This window comes from Gopherus evgoodei, chromosome 4, assembly GCF_007399415.2.
Source record: "Gopherus evgoodei ecotype Sinaloan lineage chromosome 4, rGopEvg1_v1.p, whole genome shotgun sequence".
NCBI lineage: Eukaryota > Metazoa > Chordata > Testudines > Testudinidae > Gopherus > Gopherus evgoodei.
The window spans coordinates 65094134-65120843 of record NC_044325.1 but is presented as its reverse complement, the minus strand read 5'-3'; the positions used below and the strand labels follow the sequence as shown (position 1 = coordinate 65120843).

Below are 26710 nucleotides of genomic sequence, written 5' to 3'. Positions count from 1 at the left end.
GTCTTCACACTGGCTGCTCTTAGCAGAGTTCTTCCTTTAAAACAAAGGATGGTTTTAAATCCTGTTCCAATAAATAGACGCCTATTTCACAGGACTTTCTCTCCAGCAGCTGTAGCATGAACATTGTGTGTAGAGCTAATGTTAGGATTGTGATGGGTTTGTTTTTGTTTTCTTTGTCTTGCAGGGACTTCTGAAGACACAGTTTCTTCAACGGCTGAGGTACATCCTTGAGGTGGTGCGACCAGTCCCTGCTGTAGTTCTGGACATCCTGGATATTCTTATCCGGGTAGCAAGGCACTCCTCTGAAGCATGCAGTCAGGTACCCACCTATGCAGAAAGTTAGAGAGAAGGGGGCGACAGGTGAGGAGGGGGAACGGTGAGGAAGAAGATGGAAAAATGGAGAGGGGATGGGGTGACTATTGGTATTGTTGTGCTACTTGCTCCTGTTGACAATCAAACTGCCAGAGTTGCTTTCCTGCCCTGAGAGTCAATGTCTGTGTTGTTTGCTTTTGTACAGCTCCTGGCCTGTCCTCGGCTGATTGAGACCATCGTTAGAGAGTTTCTCCCTGTTCAGTGGGATCCCCGGGTAGCTGAACCAGGCCACTTGCTCACCAGCCTCCATGGCGTTGCGTGTGCCACCGCCATGAAGTTGATCAGAGTCCTGGCATCTGGGGGGAGGAATGCAACAGCCAGACTGGTAAGAAGTATGATTCAGCATGGCCTTTCTGCTCAGAAGGGGCAGAAGTGGAAGCACTGGTTTAATATACCTTGTTTTCTAAATAAAGGGAGGGAGTTAACTAGGGATGGGTCTGAGCTGTAGAGTTGGACCCAGAGTTCATGTGGAGGGAAGGTTGGATCTGGGTTCTGATTTGGATCTATCTCTGGAATGAAGAAAAGCAGCTGGCTTCCAAACACTTAAATATTAGCAGTGTAACTCCCAGCCCCTCCATCTCTGTCTCTCAGTTGCATGCTGCAAAATGCTATGTTCTGCATAATTTGTTTGACTGTTAAGAGATGTCTCTGAAGGTCAGACAATCCTCATAGGAGGCCAAGATTGTGTGTGTGGACTTGTGTTGGGAGCATTTCTGTGTCCCACCCAAGAAGGTACCAGGTGCTTTCTCGAACTCCTCCTTGAGTCCATTACTTAATGAAACCACATAAAGAGGATGAAGGGGACTGGATACCCGGCAGGTAATCTGCCTTCAGAAATAGTCATTCTTCCCTTATGCTATCCCTGCCTATTAAACTGATGACCTCACTTCCAACAACCAATCAGAAAACAAAGTCAGTTATGCAAGGCAGCATGTGAAATCAGCATGGCTGGCAGGTACCCATCATAATACAGCAGGCACCTCTTGAAGTTTTCAATTCAGTATTTATAGAGGCTCCTAGTAGATAGAGATGCAAGAAACTAAATTAAAACCTGAACGTTTCCAAGAGAGCAAGAGCCCATTATCAAATAAAGCATCTGAACAGACATGTGAGACCCCATTTTGAAAGAGGAAAACCTACTGAACACCACCAAGTATCAAAAAGTAGGTCACTCTTTTATATTAAGGTTTCATTTTAAATGGCTTGTAAAGGATTAGTAGACCTTTAATAAAAGGTTAATCGGTTGTTCTAGAATGTTAGAGTCCCACAGTGGGTTGCTTATGACATCTGTAACATGTTTGTAACATCTATTGATCATTTATTAATCCCTAATAAATGGAACCTTAATGTAAACTAAACCGATAGATTTGAATGTTACAATGAGCTGTGTGATTATAAAGAGGAGTTTAGAATGGGTTGAATTAAAATTAGCATTGCACTCATTAAATGAATAAGAAACTGGCTAACTGATTGGTCTCAAAATGTAATTGTGAACGGGGAATCATCATAGAATGAGGTATTCCTAATGGGATTCCACAGGGGTTGGTTGTTGGCCCTATGCTATTTAACATTTTGATCCGTGACCTGGAAAAAAACACTAAATAATCACTGAGAATATTTGCAGATGACACACAAATTGAGGGAGTGGGAAATAATGAAGAGGACAGGCCCCTGATACAGAGTGATCTACATCACTGTATGGTAACCTGGGCTCAAGCAAACAATGTGTGTTTTAATATGGCTAAATGTATACATCCAGGAACCAAGATTGGGGGCCATCTTTACAGAATGGGGGACCTATCCTGAGAAGCAGTGACTCTGAAAAAGATTTTGTGATCATGGTGGATAATCAGCTGAATGTGAGCTCCCAGTGTGACACTGTGGCCAACAGGGACTAATGCAGTCCTTGGATATGTAAATGGGCAAATCGAGTAAGAGCATAGAGGCTATTTTACCTTTGTATTTGGCACTGGTGCATCTCCTCGAACACTGTGTCCAGTTCTGGTGCCCGCAATTCAAGGAGGATGTTGATAAATTGGAGAGGGTACAGGAGAGGCCTGAGAAAGATCAAAGGATTAGAAAACATGCCTTATAGTGACAGACTCAAGGAAGTGGATCTATTTATCTTAAAGAGGAGATTAATGGGTAATTTGATTACAGTCTGTAAGTACGTAGGTGAGGAACAAATATTTGATGATGGGCTCTTCAGTCAAGCAGAGAAAGGTATAACGTGGTCCTGTGGCTGGAAGTTGAAGCTAGACAAATTCAGACTGGTAATGAAGCATATATTTTTAATCATGAGAGTAATTAACCATTGGATCAGAGTGTCTTGGTAGATTCCCCATCACCAATAACTTTTAAATCAAGATTGCATGTTTTTGAAAAGGTTACTCTCATAATTATTTTGGGGAAGTTCATCAGACTAGATGACCACAATAGTCCCTTATGCCCTTCGAATCTATGAATGGAGACTGCAGCTGTCTCAGTGCATGAGGCTCAAACAATAAGACCCAAAGACAAGACAAATCTTACTTCTTTATTTGTCTGCTTCTTCTTTCCAGCTGAATAAATTTGAGCTGAAGAGTCGACTGAGTCGGTTTATAGCTGAAGATCCCCAGGACCTGCCTCTGCGCAGGGAGGAAGCCATAAGGCTGAGCACTGAGGCTTTCCGGCTGTGGGCTGTGGCTGCTAGCTGCGGTCAGTCCTGTGATCTCTACAGGTATGGCCCAAACCTGGAGAAATGGGGACTCAGTGTCTGTGTAATGAAGAAATGAGCTGCCTGTTTTAAGGCAGGTGATTGCAGGGATCTGTGGAGCCTCCCCAGGGTGCTGAAAAACCTAGCTTCCATTGATTTCCCTGTTGTGACCTCAACTTCTTCCGTCCTTTCATGGTCTCCCTCGTTTAAGTGAGTATTAGCACCAGCATCGTGCTGCTCCTTCTCCACACGACAAGAAATTCCCATTCTCCCAGCAGTTTGCAATTGGATTCAGCTCTTTCATGTAACATGGGTGGCCTGTGCATTCATTACGTTCAGGCTCAGTTGTTGCAACACACCTAGGAATGAACCCGACATCTGTAAGAAAGCTCTGAATGGTCCAACAAGCAGCAGTATGCTGCTAAATGACACAGGCCAATACAAATTGGTGCTCTACTGACTGCATTCTGCTCTCAATCCACTAGAGGGTCAAATTGTCTGTCCTTGTACCTGACCTTCAAGGTCATTAGTGGGCTGGGTCCAGGCTACCTCAGGGATCAACTCTTCCTCATCATCTACAATCTTCTTCTGATAATTGTGCTATCCTGCAGCCCAGAGGAATGCAGTTCGTAGGAGTGGAAGACAGAGCTTTTTCAGTGGCAGGGCTTTGCTGTGGAGCTCCCTTTCAGAAGAGTTTAGGATAATAGGAAATTTCATGGTCTTCAGGCCCTCGTGGGAGACTTATTGCTTCATAATAATGCTTCCACAACATCCATCCCCCCATACTCCGAACCCACAGACTAAGATCAGGAAGTTTGGGATTATCTTTTAAAAAAAAAAAAAAATCTTAATGCCAAGGCGGGGTGGGGAGAGAAACTGAAGAGGATTCCTTAAAGCTGCATGTCTCTACTTGTGTTACTTTGGGCAGGTGATTGAATGTTAGAGCAGTGAGTGTGGTATAAATACTTCGTTATGCTAGGACACTGCCCTGTTTGTCAGGAAGAGCTTTGCATTAATTGAACATTCTCATTCTGCTTAGCTTGGAATGACATTCTCCTGGTTTTGTTCTTTTACTCATCCTCCCCATCACAAACTGCAGGGATCTCTACCCTGTGCTGGTGAAGATTCTCCAGTCCCTGCCCCACTTGCTTAGTGATTGCCAGGAAAACCCCACGTTTCCACTTTCCATCCAACGAGCTACGTCTGTGATCACCCTGCTGACCCACGTGACTCAAACTGCAGGCTGCACGGCAGAGCTGCAGGCCCGGCTCAGTAGGTAGGCCTGTCACTTTCGGTCAGCTGTGGTTTTAAAAGGGACACTGTCCAGTTCTCTCCAGGGCATTGTGTGCAGTACCATCGCAGAAGCATGGATGTAGAATGGCCTACCCTCCCACTTTGTTTAACCTTCACTTTTAGATAGGTCATGTTCGGAGCCTAAACTATGTGACAGTGTCCTCTTAACAGTCATGTTTTCCAGAGGTACCATCAGTATGCTCAATAGTGTGTAGTACACAGAAGAAAGCAGGATCCCTGTCGCAAAGATGTTACTGGGTTTTGCAGAAATTTTGCAAAAGGACACATGTTTTGAGAGTAGCTGAAGTAGGTTATCTAGTGCATTGGGTGTGACATAAGGAGGAACAGGACAGTAACTAGAGATGGGGATGTATGTGGAGATTAGAGACAGAGTTGATCTATCCTGTACCTGGTACTTCTGTGTAATGAAAGTTGTAGTCAACTGAAGTTAAGAAATGCAGCATCGAAGCACTTTCCCAGGAACACTAGTTTCTCCCATTGAGGACCTGGTTATTGTCCTCCCATCACTCCACAGGTGAGAGTGCTGCTTACGCATACTGAAGGTCACCCGTGCAGGAGTAGTTAAAAGATAGGAAACAAAGGGTAGGAATAAATGGTCAGTTTTCAGAATGGGGAGAGGTAAATAGCAGTGTCCCCCCAGGGATCTGTACTGGGACCAGTCCTGTTGAACATATTCATAAATGATTTAGAAAAAAGGGGTAAAGAGTGAGGGGACAAAATTTGCAACTGATACAAAACTACTCAAGATAGTTAAATCCCAGGCAGACTGCAAAGAGCTACTAAAGGATCTCTCGAAGTGGGCAACAAAATGGCAGATGAAATTCAGTGTTGATAAATGCAAAGTAATGCATATTTGAAAACACAATCCCAACTATACACATAAAATGATAGGGTTTAAATTAGTTATTACCACTTAAGAAAGATCTTGAAGCCATTGTGGATAGTTTTCTGAAAACATCCACTCAATGTCTAGCAGCAGTCAAAAAAGCTAACAGAACGTTGAGAGTCATTTAGAAAGGGATAGATAACAAGACAGAAAATATCATATTGCCTCTGTATAAATCCATGGTATACCCACGTCTTGAATACTGTGTGCAGATGTGGTTGCCCCATCTCAAAAAAGATGTATTGGAATTGGAAAAGGTTTAGAAAAGGGTAACAAAAATGATTAGGGGTATGGAATGGCTTCCATATGAGGAGAGATTAATAAGATTGGGACTTTTCAACTTGGAAAAGAGATGACTAAGGGGGATATGATTGAGGTCTATAAAATCATGATTGGTGTGGAGAAAGTAAATAAGGAAGTGTTATTTACTCCTTCTCATAACACAAGAAGTAGAGGTCACCTAATGAAATTAATAGGCAGCAGGCTTAAAACAAACACAGAGGATGTTGTGAAGGCCAAGAGTATAACAGGGTTCAAAAAAGAACTAGATAAATTCCTGGAAGATAGGTGCACCAATGGCTGTTAACCAGGATGGGCAGGGATGGTGTCCCCTAGCTTCTGTTTGCCAGAAGCTGGGAATGAGCGACAGGGAGTGGATCACTTGATGATGACCTGTTCATTCCCTCTGGGGCACCTGGCACTGGCCTGTCGGAAGACAGGATACTCGGCTAGATGGACCTTTTGGTCTGACCCAGTGTGGCTGTTCTTAATGTTCTTAAGTGAATTCCCATGATGGTGCTGGTCAGCTGTAGTTTTAAAAAGAAATACCAGAGGACTGGTGAGGGGAAATGGGCATCATTAATAAAGCATCGTTAGGTCCTCCATAAAATGCCACTCAAATAAACCTATTCCATGGTGGGTTTTATTTTTAATGAAAAGCAAGTTTTTTATGCCTCTTTTGGATTCCCTTTGATTTCTCCATCTAAGGGTTGGAGATTCAGCTGCAACAGCTTGCATTAGTGTATGTGAGAACCAGGCACATGATGAGCACTAACAAAGTGAAACTCACCTGCCTCATTTTATTGTCCAGACCTGTGATTCTCAACTTATTTACCATTGTGGACTGCATCCACTACTATCTCTGTGGCTCTGAGGATGTCACATGGGTTGCAGCTCTTTGCTGATTGGGCCACAAGGAGCCCATGGGCCACAGGTTGAGAATCACTGGTCCAAACTGAGTGAGGTGCAGAAAGTGAATGGTGGAAAGCAAATGAAATTTTAGACATTCTTCCACCCTTCAGAATCTGAGTGACAGAGATATGTGAGAAAAAGGCATATGAATTTTAACTTGACAATGACATGAGTATTCTTGTTTGCAAATTCCATAGGCATAATAAAACACCGCATTTCAAGACCATATCAAAGTTCCTCAGGGGGAGCTAAACCTTTTGCTACATTCCTCACCACTGTTACTCATCTGCCTCCTGCCCATCTCAATTTTTTGCAATGAGTATTGTTCCATGAGCTGGCAATGCATTCTGCTATGTGTATTCTCCACAGCTCTCCCTTATTTGACTGAATACCAGACTATTACTGTCTATTTCCTTCCCCTTATTTCTGTGAGGATGAGTGGGAGTAAATAGCTAAATTGCATAGCGGAAAAAAATTAATAATGGGTTCCCCCAGGGAATCAATATAGAGTCCAGTGTCTTATAGCGGAAGAGTAGACAGCGGAGTAGTAGAATTTCCTGAAGATGGTTGGTTGGAAGAGAGCCAGGAGCTCCAGAATGATCTATCCAAATTGAGTGATTGGGTCAGCATGGCAGATAAATTTAAAATAGAAAAGTAAAAGGGAATGCAGGTAGGGGCAGTAGGATTGGGTGAAAATATTAACACATACTGGTACGTTCTGAATTAGCTGGAGCCCCTAAAGAGAGATCTGAAGTTGTTACTGATCATTCCACGAAGGCATCTGCTCAAGGCACACCAGCAGTTAAAAAGCTGCTAGTAAAGGGGCAGGCACACATGGCACTGTGTACATCCATGAAGCAGATTGGGCAGGTTTGTGGTGGCTCTGAGCTGGTATCTTTCCCTAGTGTCTGCCAGTCTAAGACTGCACATAACTGGAAAGTCTATTTTTAGCTGTGATGGTTCAAGGATAAGATTCTTGCTGAGAAATTCCCCTTTGCCATCATCCTTCTGTTATGTTGCAGCAGTGGTCCAGGAGATGGAGAGCAGATTCCTCCTCCACCAGTCACCTGGAATCAGGTGTCAGGCCTGAGACCCTTCCTGGAGACCAATCTGAGGAGGTCTGTCCAGGAAATGTCCCGGCTGGAAACCTGGCAAGCTCTCCAGCCTCTTACAACAACATACATCATCTACTTGGGGGTTTACTACAGCGTTTGCAGCCAACAGGTAAGTCCTGTTAAAGAACCAGGATATCCTTCCATGTTACCTGCCTGTGTGTTTTCTTCCTAACTCCTAAATTCCAAGCAAGGCTTAAAACGAGAGCAAGCTAGAAGGAAATGTAGCTGACAGCATGTTGAGGACTATACACTAATCGCCAGTTCTTAAATCCAGGTTGGCCAGTCTTTAAACTGCAGGCAACCATTGGCTGAACTGCCATTGTCCTTCACATTCAGCAGTGCCCACAATCCTGTTTTCCCTGTGAGTGTCATCCCATCAGTATTTGGAGTATAGGTACAATGGAAGATTAGTGTATTTGCTGCCCAAAGGGCATTTGAGGTAAAGTTCTGTAAAGACAGGGAGAGGAACCCAATAACTGACATGGTATATGACCATCTTTAGAGTGAATTTTCTGAAATGTATCAAGCCTCAAAATACCATCAACCTGACATCTTACATTTATTCACAGAAAAAGTATCAGGCAACCACAGTGTAAGCATCCTCTGCACTCTCCTGCCAAAAGGCCTCAACTCTGACCTGGAAGAAATATCTCTTAAGGGTGTGGAATAATTTGGTATCTCTGGCCATTCAGTCTTTGCTACCCCAAAACGTGCACTGTAGTGCTAGTTCAAGTGGTGTGGAGACTTATCCACTAGGAAGTGGATGGAGACCTTGGAAGTTTACTTCAAATAGGCCACCAAATAGCCAAAAGATGCTAATAACTGTCAGTTGCTACAAACTTGGGGCTGGATTTGAACTGATGGCATTAGTGTTTGACATCTCCAGCACTCATTGTCAAACATTTATGCCATCCAGTCCTGGGATGTTTAAAAATCATTTTTTTTAGAATCTTGAATTCTAATTCTAGAATGTTTGTTTTTTCCTTTAGAAAGAAAGAAAATTGTGTGTAAGACCCTACCAGTACAAAGATTACTTACCCCCAGTAATGTTCTGGTGGTTACATGAGATGAAAAAGTATGCAAAACAGTAATTGGCTGGTACAAAAATCTGTCTGTTGTTGTCACAGTTCACAGCAATTGCGCCTTTATTTTCCCCTTCTGTGGTGTAACAAGGGCATCTCATCTAGCTCCCCAGACATTGCCTCTCTTGGAGGGAGACATGTCTCTTTCTCCCTTCTGACCGGGTGTTTCCAGGCTGCGCAGTCCCCTGACTATACTATAATATTCCCCCACAAAAGATAGGCTGCTTATGCAGACTTGTATTGCCTTCTCTTTAGAGACAGTAGACCATGTAATTGCTAGTTATCAGTTACCACACAAGCTCTGTATAAGCAAGCACATTTTACTGTTAAGGTAAAAACATTACAGAGAAAACATACAGAAAACAATAGAAGCTTCAAGTTTGTAAGATCCTTTGCTCAGAATAAGAGCCCTCATGACTCTGAGAGTTACCCAGTTATCTGATTTGGGCCTCTGAAGACACCATGAATAGGTAATCAGCTAAACAATGGTTTTCTGCTCAAAGTGCAGCTTTAAAAAGATGGATTTCAAGGTGGATCATTTGCATTCCCCGACCCCAAGTGTTTTCTAGGCAATCCACTTCACACGAATTGTCCCCAAAAGTCCTTTGAAGTCCCCAGTACTTCCCAGAAATTGCATGAATCCTGTGTTCCTCCTTAAGAAGTTCTATATAGTCCACAATAGTACAAAAATATTTGCATTTTTAATACAAAGGACTCTTCAAATACTTAATTCCGTAACGTTTGTCTGAGATATTGAAGGATATTGTCATACCTGTCTCAGTAGCAATCATACAGTGGTGACTCTCATGGCTTCCTTATGCCATGCCCACTAGAAGGCTCAGAACTGAGGTGTGCATCTCCACTTCACTGAATAATCAGCTGAGTCTCTTTCTTGAGAGGGATTTAGTTTGTTCTTTGTGGGGTGACTGCATTCTGGTGAGGTGAAGGAGATGCAAAATTCTCTGCAATGCTTCTTTAATCTCAAGTGTTCCTTACTGAGGGCAGGAGAAATGGAAAGGGCAGGAGAAATGTCATCGTGCATTGCTCATCTAGGATGATGTTTGGCCACACTGGGAACTATTAAGCCTCAGTGGCTAAACTGATCTCCTTATGTGCTGCTGATTCTCTTGAAGTCTTTGATAACACTATACTAGAGCTACCCATCTTTTAAATAACAAGGCAGTTACATTAGCTCTTGTGTTGTAATTGCAGTCCTTCAGTCCTGAAACAGGCAACGTAGTTTTGTATCAGTGTGTTTAATGGAAAGATCAGCACATTGGGGTGTCTCATTGGTGTAGTGGGAGGCTTATCCACCTGTAGCAACTTACTGTAACTCATAGTATTATTGCTAAACAAAAATCTGTGTGTATAGGGCAAAGAGCTATTTTAAAGAAAAGGTGGGTGGTGGGGGGAGAAATCTAGCTGTCTCTTCCCCAAGAACAGTTTGTTCACTTCATTTGAATGTCTTCAAATATGCCTTTTTTTCAATGATTTCTGCAGCCATCACTCAATCCAATTGACTGCCTGGAGGAAGTGGAGCGTTTGACATATGAGGTGCTGCTGCCTCTCTTCAGCCAGCCTGCCATGCACAGAATGTGGGATCTGCTCAGGTAAAACCACTCCAAGCCAGACTGCTGCTACAGCTTGAGAAGTTAGGTGCAGTCCCATTTCTGACCTGTTTGAGCAGCAGTGCAGGGAGAGGCGCAGTTGTGTGACTGAGAACATTTCTTATAAAAATAAAGAACCCCCCTAGCAGGTGCCTTGAATATGTGACAACTGTAGTTTTAAGAGCGTTAAAAATTCCTACTCTGTTGAAAGTGCAGAGCTTAGCAATTCTGTGTCGTGAGTGTGCCCTTGTGATCCATTAGTTTGGAAGGTGGGTGATATGCAAACAGCCTTCTTAAACAAAATTCTACAGATGAAGGTTTATTTTAAAGGGATGAGAGAATGCTGAAGCGCTCACTTCTCGCACGCCAGAGATGTGTGAGGAGGCACTCTGAAAAATCAATCATATTTTCCAATTCCTGTGTTCTAGGTAGGGCTGGCTTCCTCAGTCTTTGTGGGTAAGATTTTCTTTGGCAATCTGGGTCACGCTTACATATGGAAAAATGTTAGTCTGTTTGGGTTCTTATGGCCAGTAGTTCTGAATGCACAGCATAAGAGATGGGGTTTTGTGCTCCGTGTTCCTGGACTTTGTGAACAGTTCAGCAAAAGATTGGAATCCATTAGAACCAACATGTTACATTATTTGGTATTGCAGTACTGCCTAACAGCTCCAATTAATGCCCCATATTGCTGGGTATTGTACTTGCACGCAATCGCTGGGATACTCCATTTGGCTACAGTTTATTGTATGGGTGTTTCTGAGATGTGAGATTCTATTTGCAACTTACTACCAAAGCTGTCAGTGAAATGAGTACCCATGACTTGATCTCCCTGTCTCTCTTCACACAGGCCGTGCTCTGCCCTATGCAATCCCTTGTCCTGTTCCCCAGCACCAGAGTCTGTCCCCAGCATTGTGTCTTTGAGTTGCACTGGAGGGAAACCCCAGATGAGTTTAGTTGGCTCCAAGTCACCCTTTCCCTTCCTCACTGCCCTCCTCTTCCTCATCAACAACATCACCCATATCCATAAAGGGCTGGTCAGCAAGGTGAGTAGTGGCTTCTGGCTATGAATGCTGCATGAGTGATAGCCCAGCAAGGGGGTAGAAACTGCACACGTGATTCAAGGGTAATAGTGTAAGGTAACTTATGCTGAACAATAGTTTCTTTTTGCTGAAGAGAAAACAAAGTAGTTAGTGGCAAGGAGTCCCCTATCTGTTAAGATCCTGTGAGACAACACCTCAAATAGCATGTTCAGTCGTGGGATCCTCAGTACCCGAAGGACTTAGAGATGCTGGAAATAATTTAGCGAAAAAATGATCACAGCACTCAAAGGATTGATTTGTAGGAAAAGATCAGAACAGATAAACATTTGTAGTTCAGCTAAGTGATGGCTAAGGTGCAGGATTATACCTGAATATTTGAAATAATCTAAACACCGTGAAGTAGAGGTAGAGAATAATTGTTTAAGGTTGTCAAAGGAGATATAACTGGAGTAAGGGAAGAAATTAAAGAGACACTTAGGATGGGTATCAAGAAAACCTTTCTTCCAACTAATCCACTACATTATGGAGTAATCTCCTAAACGAAGCAGATGCCAGAGACATCTAAAAGTAACCTAAAGCACTGGAGAATATATTGTATTGAGATTTACTCTATATTAGCTCCCTGGGGATGAACTATGTGACCTAATAGGTTTCTTCTAACTCCGATTTCTGTGAATGAAAAGATAGTGGCAGTGAGTAAATTCAGATGCATGTGAGCAGGTGATGACATCCCCCAAACCATACTCTGTACTTTGCTGGAGAGAAAATAATGATGGTATAGGCCCACCTCAAATCTGCTTTCTGGTCTTCTGCTCAAGTGACTTTGCAGCTGCATCCTCCTCATATAACAACAGAAGCCATGTAAACCATTATGCTGATTTTTTTTCCCATGTGCCTTCTTTTGAAGCATTGTGGGATCTGGTACAGATGATTCTGATGTTCATACAAGGAGGCCTAGTTGTGATTGGATGTATGCAAAGTAAAGAAGTCAAAAGACTGGGAATCTTTTGAAGTAGAGCCTCTTACTGCAGTGGAGAGGAGGGAGGTTTCATCAGGACATCTGAGTGCATATGAATGCCCTTGTCTGAAGTAGCCTACAGCTATTCTCTGTGGGGGATGAGGTGACAGATATGGGAGAGGATTCTCTCCGTGAACGGGGTGGTGTTGATGGTATTTCCCTCCGTTTCTGGTTCTACAGTACACCTCTGTGCTAGACTTGAAAGGTCTGAAGGACTATCTGCTCCAGAGCTGGCCCACCAGACCTCTCTTCATAACCCCTTCATCTGCCTGGATCCTGCGGCATGAATACCATCTGCAATACTTTGTGCTAGCCTTGGCTCAGAAAATGGTAAACACCCCCCCCCCCAGCACTTTAATCATTCTTACCCTGACAACTAACCTCACCCTTGGCTCCCTTACCAGCTAACATACCGGACAGGCAACTAATTATTGAATCAGCTGGTCTTTGTCTTGCCTCTGATGGCCCAACACACCTACTAGCCAAAACTATCATCATTTTACAGTTATTTATACAGAGCCTTAGATCCCAAATCACTTTGCAGACTGTAACTGCAGGAATCCTTTCACCCACTGTTGAAAGACAGCTGCCTCTGGACTTGAACACAGAGGCTGTTTTATTAATGTACAGAAACACAACCTAAAGGTCTAGGACAGACCTGCACAACATACGGCCTGCGGGCAGCATGCGGCCCACAGATGCTCACTGTGCGGCCCACAGCCGGGATTCATAAGGCTCTGGGCTGCCCGCAGCCACGGGGAGCCCAGAGCCCTTTAAATCCCAGCCGCCAGGGCTGGCTTTAGGCCAATTCAACCAATTCCCTAGAATCGGGCCCCGCCCCTAAGAGGGCCCCATGCCCAAGCCCCAATACAGTGTACCAGCAAAAGCCAGTGCGCTGTACAAGGATGGCCCAGCTTCCTCAGGGGGCAATTTAAAAGGGCCTGGGGCTCCCAGCAGGGGCTGGAGCCCCAGGCCCTTTTAAATTGCCACCAGAGCACCACTGCTGGAGCCCTGGGGTAGGGCTGTGGAGCTCTGGAGGCTATTTAAAAAGTCCGGGGCTCCCGTCGCTTCTACCGCTCCGGCCCTTTAAATAGCCACCAGAGCCCCACCGCTTCCCCAGGGTTCCCGTGGCTACGTAAAGGGCTGGGGCGGTAGAAGAAGGGGAGCCCCGGGCCCTTTAAATACCGCCAGAGCCCTGGGGTAGCGGAGGGCTCTGGGGGCTATTTAAAGGGCCGGGGCTCCAGCTGCCTCTGCCGCCCCTGGTCCTTTAAATAGCTGTCAAAGCCACACCACTTCCCCAGGGCTCCCTCAGCTATTTAAAAGGCTGGGACGGTAGAAGCAGGGAAGCCCTGGGCTCTATAAATAGCCCCCAGAGCCCTGGGGTAGTGGGGGTGGGAGGGCATCCAGCTGCCTCTGCTGCCCTGGTCCTTTAAATAGCCCCCGGAGCCCCGCCACTTCCACAGGGCTTCCGCAACTATTTACAGGGCTGGGGCAGTGGAAGCAGGGGAGCCCCGAGCCCTTTTAATAGCCCCTGAGCCCTGGGCTGCTGCTGCTACCCTGGTGGGGGAGGGAGGAGGAGGGGGCACTCACCATACAGGATGGGCTGTACCCCCTGTACCTGCACCCGCTGCCCACAGCCAACCCCTGCTGCATCCACTGCCTGCAGCCAGCCTGTCTCCAGCCAGCCCCACACCCCCTGCCCAGCCCACACCAACCCGTCTCCAGCCAGCCCTGCACTCCCTACCCTGTCTCCAGCCAACCCCTGCCGCACCCCCCTGCCTAAGGCAAGCCAGTCCTGCACTCCTTTGTCTCCAGCCCTGCCAACCCATGCCGCACCGCACCGCCCCCCCCGTGGCCCTGCCTGAAGCCTGTCAGCCCACCCCACACCCCGTCCCCAGCCTGTCCCACACTCCTTGCCCAGCCTGCCTCCAGCCCCCTCCCACTTCCAGCCAGCCCCATGTCCACTTCCCAGGGAAGTAACCCTGCACACCTGCTTCAATGAGGTGGGCAGGGAGCAGCTGGGACTGACACGTGCACCCTAGCACACCCTCAGGGAGTGGCGGAGCTCATTTCTAGTTCAGGCCCATCTTTTAAAAAAAGAACTTTAGGTAGGGTTAATATACATCTGTATTTTCCTGGACATGTCAGGCTTTTTGGTTCTTAAATTGCCATTCGGGAGGAAAATACAGATGTATGGTAACCCTATTGGTACAAAAAATACATACTGTGGCAGAACTTTTTATAGGGAACCGGTTGCTAAGAAATGAAAGGCTTTTTTTTACTTGTTTTTTTTTTTCAGTCCTCTCTGCCGGGGCCCCGCCAAAAATGTTCAGATTCGGCCCTGCACTTCCTAAAGCTGGCCCTGCAAGCCGTGGCCGGAATTCAAAGGCTCTGGGCTGCCCACAGCCACAGGGAGCCCAGAGCCCTTCAAATCTCAGCCGCGGCTGGGATTCAAAGGGCTCTGGGCTGCCTGCAGAGATTCCTGGCCATGGCTGAGATTTAAAGGGCTCAGGGCTCCCCACGGCTGCAGGCAGCCCAGAGCACTTTGAATCGCGGCCACGGCTCCAGCGGATGGGCTGGGGCTGGGATTTAAAGGGCTCAGGCTCTTCTCGCTGGCAGGAGCTCTGGGCCCTTTAAATCTCTGCCCCAGCCCCGCAAAGCTATGGGTTCCCCCAGCTACCGGAGCCCCAGGCCCTTTAATTTGCCCCTTAGGGCTCCCAGCCACCTCTTCAGCTGGGAGCCCCTGGTTGATTTAAAATCAAGTATCACCTCCCCACCCCCAACCTTCCTTTTTGGCCCACAGCTGTTTTGGTGGGGCGGCACTGGGGAAGGAGGGTTTGTTTCTGCAGGGTTGGGTGGTGCTGGGGCGGGGTGTGGGGGATGTGTTTCCGCGGGGTCGGGGGGTTTCGGCCCTCAGCTGTTTTCTTTGGAGTAATGTGGCCCTTGCCGCTTTACGAGTTGTGCAGGCCTGGTCTAGGACAAAAAGGGAAGGAAAACTATCTCCATATGAAAACTGTCTGTTCCCGTGCTCTGACTCAACATCTAATTGATGTTCCACTGATGCCCCCAGGCCAGCTAACTGCCCCCTGACTCGTAACTGCCTCCTTGAGACAAGCTACAGTGTTTTCATCTGTTGGGTTTTTGTTTCCTGTGCAGGCAGGTATTTGTCCGGATTACACCCAGCATGCCTCGCTCCATCATTGTGTTGCCATGGCATTGTTAAGCCGTCTGTTGCCAGGGAGTGAGCATCTGGCTCATGAGCTCCTTTTGGGTCTTGCCTTTAATCCAGAATTCATTCCGTAAGCTTTGCATTTTTTTTCCCTTAAGAACCTCATTCCTTGCCTGTAGTTGGGATGTGGGAAATCTCTTGGAAAAGAAGGGGGAAAAAATGGATTTTTATATTCGATCATAGTTATGATTTTCTGCCTTTATGGGTGTGACTACAGTGCAATTAAAAACCCACAGCCCTGCCAGCTGACTCTGGCGAAGGGGCTGTTGAATTGTGGTGTAGACATTCAGGCTTGGGTTGGCACCCAGCCTCTAGGTGGGAAGGTCCCAGAGCTTGGGCTACAGCCCAAGCCCAAACAGCCTTAGCCTGATCCCCACGAGCCCAGGTTGGCTGGCAGGGAGTAGCCCCGGATGTCTAATTGCAGTGTAGACGTGTGGCCTGAGTGAAGACAGACACCGTAGTGCGTTCCTCTGCAATGGGATTTGTTGATGAAGGTTGGAGGCATTAACTTCAGGTTTCTCCCTAGCACACTGGTAATGAGAGAGACATGATGGTTTGCTTTTCCCCCTCCTCTTAGTGCCAGGTGTCCTTCCATCCCCATCTAGTGGTCTCACCTTCCTTACAGCAGCAAGGCACCAATGCTGAGTCGAGATTTGGTAAGATCTGTGAAACAGATGGAAATCTTGCCCGCTACTATTTTCTGCCCCCCATTGGAAGACATTTCTAAATCTCCCTTTCTCCCTTAATGTTTAGTTGCCTGCACAGTTTGCTCCAGTATGGTAAAGCTGAAGGTTTAAGAGGTAACCACAGATATTTTCTACCTCAAACTGGTGAAGACTGAGCATCACAGATGTGAGGCTTTCAGTGTTTGGCAGTGGGGACACTTGGGCCTTGTATTGCTTCTGAGTGTCTCCATGTAGCTTGCCATACAGCAATGGTACATCCCTGGAAAAGGCTGGATGAACCCTCCTTAAAAATACTTCAGACTTCTCCAGTTCTTTTCATGTTCACAGTGCTTTACAAACACTATCTAATCCTCCACAACAGCCTTCCCAGTAGTCTCCAGCTAACAGTTAAGGAAGCTGTAGTTGGAATCAGTGACTGAGCTGAGATTAGACCTTGGGGGAGTTGATTTCTCTGTCCTGTAGTCTAAGCACTAGACCACATCTCTCCCTCTCAATCCCTTATCAAAGCCAGCTGCAAAACCAGCAGAGTGAGTATTGCCCTGTCAATGCAAACGGGGCTCCTGCAGTGTGTGTTTTCTCACATCAGTGCCCTGGCAGCACTGCGTAGCCAAGCATGTTATCTACCGAGACAGATAACACCTGCTGTCAGGTCATCTGGCACTGCAGTTTCCAAAGATCATTGCTTCCCTTAAGAGTAGCAAGAACTCTACCGGAATGTGTGTTTCTTTATGGCAATGGGCTGTGCTCTTGCCAGCTGCGAGTGCAGGATCTTCCTCACAGCAGCGACCTGCCAATGGCATCTGGGATGCCAGAAGTGTCATGTCATGCCAGCTGGGAGCCATAGATGGGTTCAGTGATGCTGGGTATTCCATTGTTCCTGACTTTGGAAAGGAAATATAGAGGCACACGGTCTGATTTTGTGTGTGCGTGGGCAGGAGTTAAGTACCAATATTTATGTTTGTCTTTTATTTTACAGAGAAGGGAAAACTGGAGGGCCAGAAGCAGCTGATTTCTCCGATATTCTACATCTGGGCACAAGCACAAAGCTGGTACAACCTGGCTCAGTGGCTGCAGGTTTCCCCAAACCCCACCGCGGTGTGTTGCTGGGAGAAGCATACCAGCATCTTCCTTTCATTCGTGCCTGTTACCTCTCTCAGTTTGTTCACTTGGAGCCTGCTCTTACCCGTTCCCAGGTAGCCTACCAAGGACGAACTTACCTCGTCCAATCGTTGCTGCTTCCTGAAGTCAAAGGGCCCATCCTACCTTCTGACTGGCCATTCCTTCCTCTTATCGGCCTCTATAACAAAGTGACCGGTGCAGAGACAGGGGGGGCTGTACTGAACACTCTTCCTCCTGATCTAGTGAACACTGTGACCCGGAATCTGCAATGGGTCCTGCTCCTGGAAACGTGGCGTGCCAGAGTACTTCAGAACATCCCAGCTGCTGCCAAACTGGCACGGCTTATGTGTGTGTTCCTCACAGGCGGTGACCTGTTCCTGGAAGGACCTGTTCATTGCTACACAGCTGCCCTTCTCGCTCTCTATTGCCAACCCAAGGTCCTGGACTCCTTGGAATTGGATGCTCCTCTCCCTGGCTTGGCATCATTCCATGACCTCTATATAAGTGTCCTGGAGCAGTTTGAAGGAGTCTCCTTCGGTGACCCCCTTTTTGGAGCCTTTGTTCTCCTCCCTTTGCAGAGGCGGTTCAACGTTCAGCTGCGGCTGGCAGTTTTCGGGGAGCATGTGAGCACCTTGAGAGCCCTGGGAGTGCCACTCAAACAGGTAACCTCTAGGCACACTACTTGGCAGTCACTTTATTCCTCAAACTGGGATATTGTCACTATCATTATTCTTCCCTTTCTGCATTGGGCAGTCTAGCTGTCTCTTTCCTGTGTGGCGGTTATGCTTTTAGTTGGTAAGTTTTGTTCCTGCTGAAGAAATCCAATATGTAGAACATTAAATGTCACGTGGACTGAAGATGATATTCCTTCAGTTCAGGGCTATTGTAGGAGTTGTTGATGGTGCCTGCTGTAGTCAAGGTCCTCGGTACTCTCTGCCAAACTGAACCTAACCTCAAGGTGGGTGGAGGGCTGGTTCCTGGATTCTGTGGCACTCTGTTGCTGGAGTGCTGGAAATTCTGCAGTAGCTTCAGTTAAATAACCAGATCAGAGGTTTTTATTGAATTCAGTGGGAAATTGAATAATACAACCTGCATAGAAGGATGCATTAATTAATACAATGTAACCTGTATTAACTTCAGTATATTTTACACTCTCTGTATATCTTCAGTATATTATGTGCCAAAGATTTTTCTATTGACAACTCCACTTCTGTATTAAATGTATTGAGGGCTACTGGAGGTTTTAGCCACTAGAGAGGGATTGTTTGGGGCTTACAGCAATGGGGAGGAGCTGGAAAGGTGTTAAGATTGTGGCCTGAGTGCACACTCTGGTTCTTTTAATAAAATGATTAGGAGTGCAATAGCAATATGTTGGCATTTAAGTTGTCATCCATTTTAAATGGAGGCTTTAATTTTGGAGCACAATGCTATGGTCTGGCGTGGATTCCACAGCCACAAAACTAGGGAATACAGGGGCTTCTGACTAGCAAAGGTTACAGAAAAATTTCAATTCTGATCCCTTGTTTTCACATGCTCATACATTTATGGAGTATTAAATATTTAGGTTGATATTTTCCATGCTTTGTCACTGCTTGAAAATTAATTTTGTTTTGGAAAGTTTGAACAAAATCCCTCCTTTTTTTAAGTTATAGGAGAATGATGGAAAAAATACTTTAAACAAGGGGAAAAATTCCAGTGACACTGTTGCCACAACAAAGACTGAAGTTTGAAACTTGGCACGGACACCCTTTTGTCAGTGAGGACTGTTGCCTTTACTTGATTTAAAAAGTAATTGGAATTGATGTAACAACGATGATCCTCCTAACCCTGCATACTTGAGGAAAATCAGCTGAAAATTATATTTTCGAAGACCCTAGGAAGTTAGGTCAAGAAGCTTTGTTAATGCTTTTTTAAGGTGGACAGTTAAGTCAGGAAATGCAAAGGTGACGGTTCCAACAGTAGTGTAGATTCTTCCCCATTGTCTGCTTGCCCCTTTCTGCTTAGATGCGTATATCAATGTATTAAACTCACTGGCACGTTAGTGGGATGCAGTGATGCTAGCGTGACTCTCCTTCATAACTTGAATGTGCTTCACCTGCCAGCTCCTCACTGTTTCAGTCACTACCCCCGAGCGTAAAGGCAACCAAAATTTTGTGTCCAATAGCATATTCTTCAGTCTAGCAGGCAAAAGTATAACATGATCCAATAGCTAGAACTTGAAGCTAATGAATTCAGGCTGGATATAAAGGATACATTCTTAACAGTGAAGGTAATTAACCACTGAAACAACTGGAATTGTGCTGGATTCTCCATCCCTGGCAATTTTTAAATCAAGACTGGATGTTTTTCTAAAAGATCTGCTCTAGGCATTATTTTGGGGAAATTCTATGGCCCGTCTTAGACACAAGGTCAGACTAAATGATCACAGTGGCCCTTTCTCTTGGAATCTGACTATTTTGGCTGTAAGCAGAGGAGGTATTTGAGGATGCTCTGCAGAGGAGCTTGTCCTGTTGGTCAGTGACACACACCCTTCGGGAAGGGTGATGGTGCTTTTTTGGCTTTATTGCAGTTTCCTGTGCCGCTGGAGCGATACACCTTGCCTCCTGAGGACAACCTGAACCTCTTGAGACAGTATTTCCGAACACTGGTCACTGGTGCGCTGCGTCATGCTTGGTGCCCCGTTCTTTATGCTGTGGCTGTGGCTCATGTGAATAGCTTCATTTTCTCTCAGAATAGCACAACAGAGGTATGTCACGGATAATCTTGGGGTTCAGCTACAGGGTTCGGAGCTGGGCAGTCCATGCTCCTGATCCCTTGCTCTACGCACTAGATTGCTCCTCTCCATTTTTAATGCATGATGCCTAAGAGCTGAAGTACCAAGAGGCAAGAGTAGAGTTTCAGCTATGGAAATTTGAGAGCGACCCTATTGACCCCACTGCCTCCAAAAACTTTCTCGCTTGGGGAAGAAGAGAAGGGGTGGGGTGGGACCGGGTCACGGCTACTGCATATTCAGCTGTTCTGCTCTAGAACAAATTGTTGTCTGATGCAGCATAACAATAGGCAGAACCTCTCAGGAGTGCTGTACTGAGCTGAGCATCTCTCTTTTGCTCCCAGGAGGCTGACGCTGCTCGGAAAAGCATGCTGCGGAAGACCTGGCGGCTGGTGGATGAGGTAGGCTCCTCGGCACCCAGCTCTTGTACTCGGAGCAGAATTATACTGGTGTTGAATCATCATAGATTCAGCTTTAGCTCTTGGACTCCCCATTTATCCACCCTTGGCAGATTAAATATGAGTCACTGTTGTCTTGAGCAAATGAAAATTTAGTGACAGGATTTTGGCTTCTAATGCCTAAACCTGAGCTCTGACAGCACTATACTGACCCCCCTACAAATGAATGAATGGCAGAGATGCCTTTTGGGAGTGAGATGGGTTTCCTGTTCTCTCATTCCATGAAACTGGCTTGAGCGCTATTCTATCTGGATACCTCGAGATCTGGGGGGAGGTTCCATTCTAGCCCAGCCATGAGCAGGAGGCCAGCACAGGTTTTCATGGCCCACTCTCCTCTGCTTACCTTCTAAACTAGACTTATAAAATAAGTTCACATGTTCTTCCCCCTTACCAGAACTCATCTTTTCAAAGAAACAAAACTTCTTCCTTCTCAGCCCAAATTGTCATGGAGCACCATGCCAGTTTGTGGTGCTATATTTTGTATTACACAGATGATAAATATATACATTGTTAGTACCCATTGTCTAAGGTGGGCTCCCTGCGACTCAGTCAGACCCCATCTCTTGAGTGTTGACAAGAGCAAGGACGTGGGGTGGGCATGGTGGTTGTATACAAATGGGGTAACCTCAGGCAAATAGAGCACAGAGGAAGGAAGTGAATCTTCCTCAGAGAGAGCTAACACTCCACAGATTTTTCTCTTGTGTTGGGTGTGGGGTAGTTACATCTGGGCTTCTAGCTGCGGTGAGTGGGTAGAATTTTAGAATCTCACTTGCTCCCACCACACTTAATGGCTGCTTCTTTCTTCAGGTATTGAAAAAGCATCTTCTCTACTACAAAGTGCACAACCCAGAGAGTCCGATGGGCGTTGACCTTTATGAGCAGCTCCCTCCCATTCGACTGAAGTACCTGCAAATGGTGACCAAGAAAGAGCCCAAGGAGAACATGCAGATGTCAGATCCAGAGTGAAGCATCTCAGCAACAGGAGGACTGAGGGCTGGGAAAGGTCATTTTAGACAAGCTGATGAAAAAATTAAGTGAACTCCATGGGGTACAATGTTGCCTGGGCATCCTTGCCATATTGGCAAAGGGAAAGGCAAATAAACCCTCTCAACACTGTGGCACATCACATGGCTTCTAAGTATGTGGATGACCTGTACGTAGCCTAGGTATGTCTAGTGCTGGAACATCCTTTTGAATTCTGTTTGACTTGCCGCTGCTTGGGGCTGGAGATTGCGAAAGAAACATGCCTGTGTAGTGGAATGTGAGTGCAGACTGATTTAATAAAACTAAATTAAGTGAAATAAAGTTCAGTCCTTTCTGATAGAAGTCTGATTTTCTTAATGTGATTTCCATGGCCATCCCCACTTTCTGAATGCTAGCCTCTCCCTCGCTTTTCTGGATCCTGAGCTTTGCAGGGTTTTGTCTGTACGCTGGCAATATGAGGGAAGGAAGAAGCTGGTTCTGTGGAAGTGTCCTTTTCTCCAGCAGAGTCTCTCAGAAAGTGCTGCATGCACTCAGTAAGCCACACAGCTGTACTGTGTCAAACCTCTAAGGAAGCTATGCCAGAAACCTGGGCTCTGCGCAGATCCTCCTGTGGCGCTCTCTTGAATGGGCTGAGAGAAGCGTTTTCTCCCCTTACTTTTTAATCTTACTAGATTTTACAAAATTATCTCTCTGCAGGACAGGATGTTTAGCAGCTTCTACCACTCCCATAAGAAAAAATAAGTATCTGATTGTTTGACTAGAAAGTGCATAAATCGTCTTTTAGGGAAAGAAATCTAAGGCTTAAAGTGGAAGTTACTAGGCTAAAGGATCAGTATGTTTAATAATAAAACTCCCAACCCTTGACTAGCCTCCCGGTCCTAATCCTATATTTTAACCTTAGCTACCAGGGCTAGCAGTGTCATGACAAAAATAACTGAGCCCATTGCCAGGCACAGCACTTGCTGCCATGAGCAGTCCCACTGGTGTCCGTGCTTACTGCTCTGAACAATCCTCTCCCTTGCAGGCAACTAACTCATTTCATGTAGGCCACTGAGCTGCTGTGAGATGGTAATGACTTTGTAACTTGCTGCCAGCCTGGACTGAATTTGAACTAGTGACCTATACATACGCCTCTCTTCCCAGTCCCAAGTCCCCAGAAAGATAAATATCTCAGATACTCCTGCAGCAGTTTCCCCCTCTTTTATTTCAAGCAGGATCTGGGCAGTGCTAGTGTTTCTTTTTTTAATCCTTTTTCTATTCTTATCCTTTTTCGGTTTCAGTTTCTGATCTGAGGTCTTTCACAGCTGAAAATCAATAGCTCATAAAGCCAGACCTGCATGAAGTAGCCATATTGATTTTTTTTCTTTTAAAGGTGCTAGCTATGATAAAACTTTTACTGAAATCTTTTCCACTTTAAAAAAAACAACAAGGAGTCCTTGTGGCACCTCTAGAGACCAACACATTTGGGCATAAACTTTCCTGGGCTATAACCCACTTCATCAGATGCATAGAGTTGAAAATACAGTAGGCAGGTTTAAATATACAGCATGTGAAAAAATGGGAGTTGCCTTACCAAGTGAGGGGTCAGTGCTAATGAAGTCGCTTCAACCATGGTGGATGTGGCCCATTCCCAACAGTTGACAAGAAGGTGTGAGTATCAACAGGAAAAACAATTTTTTGTGGTGACCCAGCCACTCCCAGTCTTCATTCAGGCCTAATTTGATGGTGTCAAGTTTGCAAATTAATTCCAGTTCTGCAGTTTCTCTTAGAAATCTGTTTTTGAAGGTTTTTTTTGGTTGAAGAATGGCCACTTTTCAGTCTGTTATGGAGTATCCAGGGAGATGGAAGTGCTCTCCTACTGGTTTTTGAATGTTACAATTCTTGATGTCTGACTTGTGTCCACTTATTCTTTTGTGTAGAATCATAGAATATCAGGGCTGGAAGAGACCTCAGGAGGTCGAGTCCAACCCCCTGATCAAAGCAGGACCAATCCCCAGACAGATTTTTGCTCCAGATCCCTAAATGGCCCCCTCAAGGATTGAACTCACAACCCTGGGTTTAGCAGGCCAATGCTCAAACCACTGAGCTATCTCTCCCCATGTCTGGCCAATGTACATGGTAGAGGGGCATTGCTGGCACACGATGGCATATATCACATTGGTAGATGTGCAGGTGAACAAGCCCCTGATGGTGTGGCTGATGTGGTTAGTCTTATGATGGTGTCCCTTGAATAGATATGCAGACAGAGTTGGCACTTTCCACTTTCTGTGTCTCACCATGACAAGAGTCCCAGCCGTACTCTTCCAGGAAAAATACGGAGAAAGATTTAAGGGCTGCTGTTGCCCATTAGATAATTGAGTTAGCTAATCACATAACTTGATGGCACAACCTCCTTTGCCAAAACCCTTCTAGTCCATTGTTCTATGCAAAGTTGAGTTTTGGAATGTACACAAATTATAAATAAACATTTATAGTTCTGTAGCTTTTTCGGAACTAAGGGGATGCTCATTCCCTCTCTTTATTTAACCTCTTACGTGGGGTTGGGTGGCCTTGTCACAGGCAGATGGTTAATACATTGGGAATACCATATAATATGGGAAATGATGGTGGGCATTGAGCAACACTCCGTGGGTTCCCCTTCAAGTCAGAGGTTTGGAGTCCCCTGTGCTAGTATATGGGGCTTGCCTTGCCTACAGGTGGGGAGTTTGAATCCTGGTACTCAGAAACCTGGATACTGAACCTTGGGTGCACATACAGTGGAGGGTTGTGTACATATGACTCACTGGAAGACCATGACTTATTTCTGGGAAGCACTGCTTGTTCTAACAACCTTCTCTCACCATTCCAAGAGCCAGTAATAGTGATGTTTGTGTGAGAGAATAGCTGCTGGAATGTGTCATCTGTAGGTATGTCTACACTGGAGTTTGAAGGTGTAATTTCCAGCTCAAGCAGACATACCTACACTAGCTCTGATCTAGTTAGCATACTAAAAATGGAAGTGTAGCCACCATGATGGAAGCCATAGGAGGGGCTAGCCACCCTGAGTACAATCCTGTCAGAGACCCTAGGAATATAATCAGTGTCGCTAGCCCAGTCTGTTGCTCACACTGTAGCTACTACACTTCTGTTTTTAGTGCACTAGCTTGACTTTCATGCCTTTAACAACAGGCGTTTAGGTATTGAATCCAAATCACAATGTTTGCCCCACTGGAAGAGTTTTCCTCATTCACAGTGTGCAGTGAAATGATACCACTGAGGTGACATGTGAATGATAGTGGAAGAGCTTGGGTGGCATGTATTAGTGCACTCACAAACACGCCTGAAGTCTTCCAGTGGTCCTTGTTGCAAAAAGTGGATCAGCCTATCTTTTGGCTTCCTCTGCCTCCAATGGTTCCTTAAATCACCAGTGATTGCTGCCTCTCTCCCTCCTGCCCTGCCCATCTTCATCTTTTTATGGGGATCTGGATTGCAAGTAGCAACCATGAAGTGGGAAACAGTAGATGGCTTCAGAGGCCACATTGTGTTACAGAATATGCTGAGAATCTACATCTCTCCCGTAACTGTAAAAAGTTTGACCATGCCTTGGCATTGGCCGTGGCACAAATGTAACAAAACTTCACAGCTTCCATTTTATAAGGCTTTGGGTAGCTGTATTCCCTCTGCAAAGCACCAGAGGGCACTGCTTAACCTACTTCAAATCCAGTCTTTCTGGGCAGCTGCATATTCTGGGTTTGGGGAAGGTGGTTTAAAATTATGTCTGCTTCTTGGGTTGCTGCAAACTTTCACTAAGTTTTTTTTAAAAGTCTTTGAAAGCTTTTGTGTTTGGTTTTAGTTTTCGAGTGGTTGCTAAGGATCAATCAATGTTTTGCCAGCAGAGAGGGAAAGAACACTTCTGAAATACCTGTTGGTACAGTAAATGGGAATTGAAATGTAAATTGACATTTTAAGCAGGGACGAAATGTGCTAGTTATGGTAATCCTGTTTAATCCTCATCAAAATAACATGTTAGAGGGGTTTGGTTATTGTGTTGGCGTCTTTCATTGGGTCAATACACAAAGTAAAAACAAACAAATCAACCACTGGGCAAGGCTTGATATTTTAACTCCTTCTACACACACTGTTACCAGAGGTTTAAAGGTGCTCCAAAAAGAGGGTCATCTTGATGCTTCTGCTTATACATCTAAAACAAGGCCTTAATTTCAGATCACGTTTTTGGGCTTGAAGTCATTCTAACCCAAGCACTGTATGTTGCTTGGTAATTCTGATCAGAGGACAAAGGGAAAAACTAGTGCTATCTTCTACTTTCAGGGGAGGATAAAAATACCTTCTGGCCGAGGCTGGCTGGAAGTTACTTAGGGTTGTCCCAGTACTTATGTCTCATAAGAGCAGAAGAGCCAATCCTGGGAGTGGTGAGGTGTGGATCTTGATGTAGACAGCAACAAAGATGGTTAAAATACCTTAAATGAAGGTTGGGGGCAGGGGGAAATGAGGCTAATGCTTATTTTTGCTTCTATATGAGATTCTAGAAAGAAGGCCTGACATTTTAAAAACTTTGTTTCCTATTAGGAAATCCTGGTTCTGGTGAGGCCAGAAGACTCATTACTGGAGAGCTAGTGAAGTGATGTCAGCAGAGGAGGTAGAAAAGACAAAGTTGAGGAGCAGGGATTTTCGTTAAACATGTAAAATTGGGGGCTTGGTTTTTATTGTTACCACCTATTTAGTTAAATTCTAAGCTTTTGAATAAGGAAGAGCTTCTTAAAGATTCAGCACTTTTGCTCCTTCAGTTAAGATGTTAAAAAAGTTCCTAATAAACATTCCTGAAACTTTCAGTAAGTCCTGAAAAAAACACAAACTGGAGAAGACCAGATTTGCTGACATTGCTAAGGTAAGACATATGCAAAGGGTAAAGAGAAAAACAAATTTTTCATGCTTTAATTTTTCAGCATAAAAAATGGGGGAAAATCCAGTTTTTCAAAAATTCTTTGCAGGTGACCTTTAAGAGTTTGCTTTGTAACTGACCAGCTCAGCTGACTGGGGGTAAGAGACCCTCTATAACAGGTATACATCTGTATATCTTAAAACCCATAGGGCTGGTTGTGCAACCTTAGGGACTCAGGAGGAGTTTCTGGATAGTGAATGTTGAT

General features: G+C 45.3%; 1 protein-coding gene and 1 long non-coding RNA gene across 9 annotated transcripts in view; both read left to right on the top strand.

Annotated features, from left to right (window-relative positions):
• Positions 1 to 21908, top strand: part of RPAP1 (RNA polymerase II associated protein 1) — a 56851-nt gene extending 34943 nt beyond the window's left edge. For 3 of the 8 annotated variants that reach the window (XM_030559524.1, XM_030559526.1, XM_030559525.1), the window contains 13 exons: positions 185 to 319; positions 518 to 697; positions 2934 to 3091; positions 4167 to 4343; positions 7481 to 7682; positions 10156 to 10265; positions 11110 to 11305; positions 12501 to 12650; positions 15477 to 15619; positions 17212 to 18016; positions 19924 to 20100; positions 20469 to 20525; positions 21390 to 21908. In XM_030559524.1, the coding sequence (XP_030415384.1) occupies positions 185 to 319; positions 518 to 697; positions 2934 to 3091; positions 4167 to 4343; positions 7481 to 7682; positions 10156 to 10265; positions 11110 to 11305; positions 12501 to 12650; positions 15477 to 15619; positions 17212 to 18016; positions 19924 to 20100; positions 20469 to 20525; positions 21390 to 21548 (2649 nt within the window). In that variant the 3' untranslated portion in view covers positions 21549 to 21908. Of the gene's footprint in view, positions 1 to 184; positions 320 to 517; positions 698 to 2933; positions 3092 to 4166; positions 4344 to 7480; positions 7683 to 10155; positions 10266 to 11109; positions 11306 to 12500; positions 12651 to 15476; positions 15620 to 16126; positions 16206 to 16302; positions 16350 to 17211; positions 18017 to 19923; positions 20101 to 20468; positions 20526 to 21389 lie in introns of those variants that run through there. The other 5 variants (XM_030559527.1, XR_004000009.1, XM_030559529.1 and 2 more) reach the window with 5 other exon arrangements.
• A 3973-nt stretch (positions 21909 to 25881) lies between these two features.
• Positions 25882 to 26332, top strand: LOC115649765. Its single transcript, XR_003999905.1, has 2 exons — positions 25882 to 26034; positions 26133 to 26332. It is a non-coding gene; the product is annotated as an uncharacterized LOC115649765 (long non-coding RNA).
• Positions 26333 to 26710: the final 378 nt, after the last annotated feature.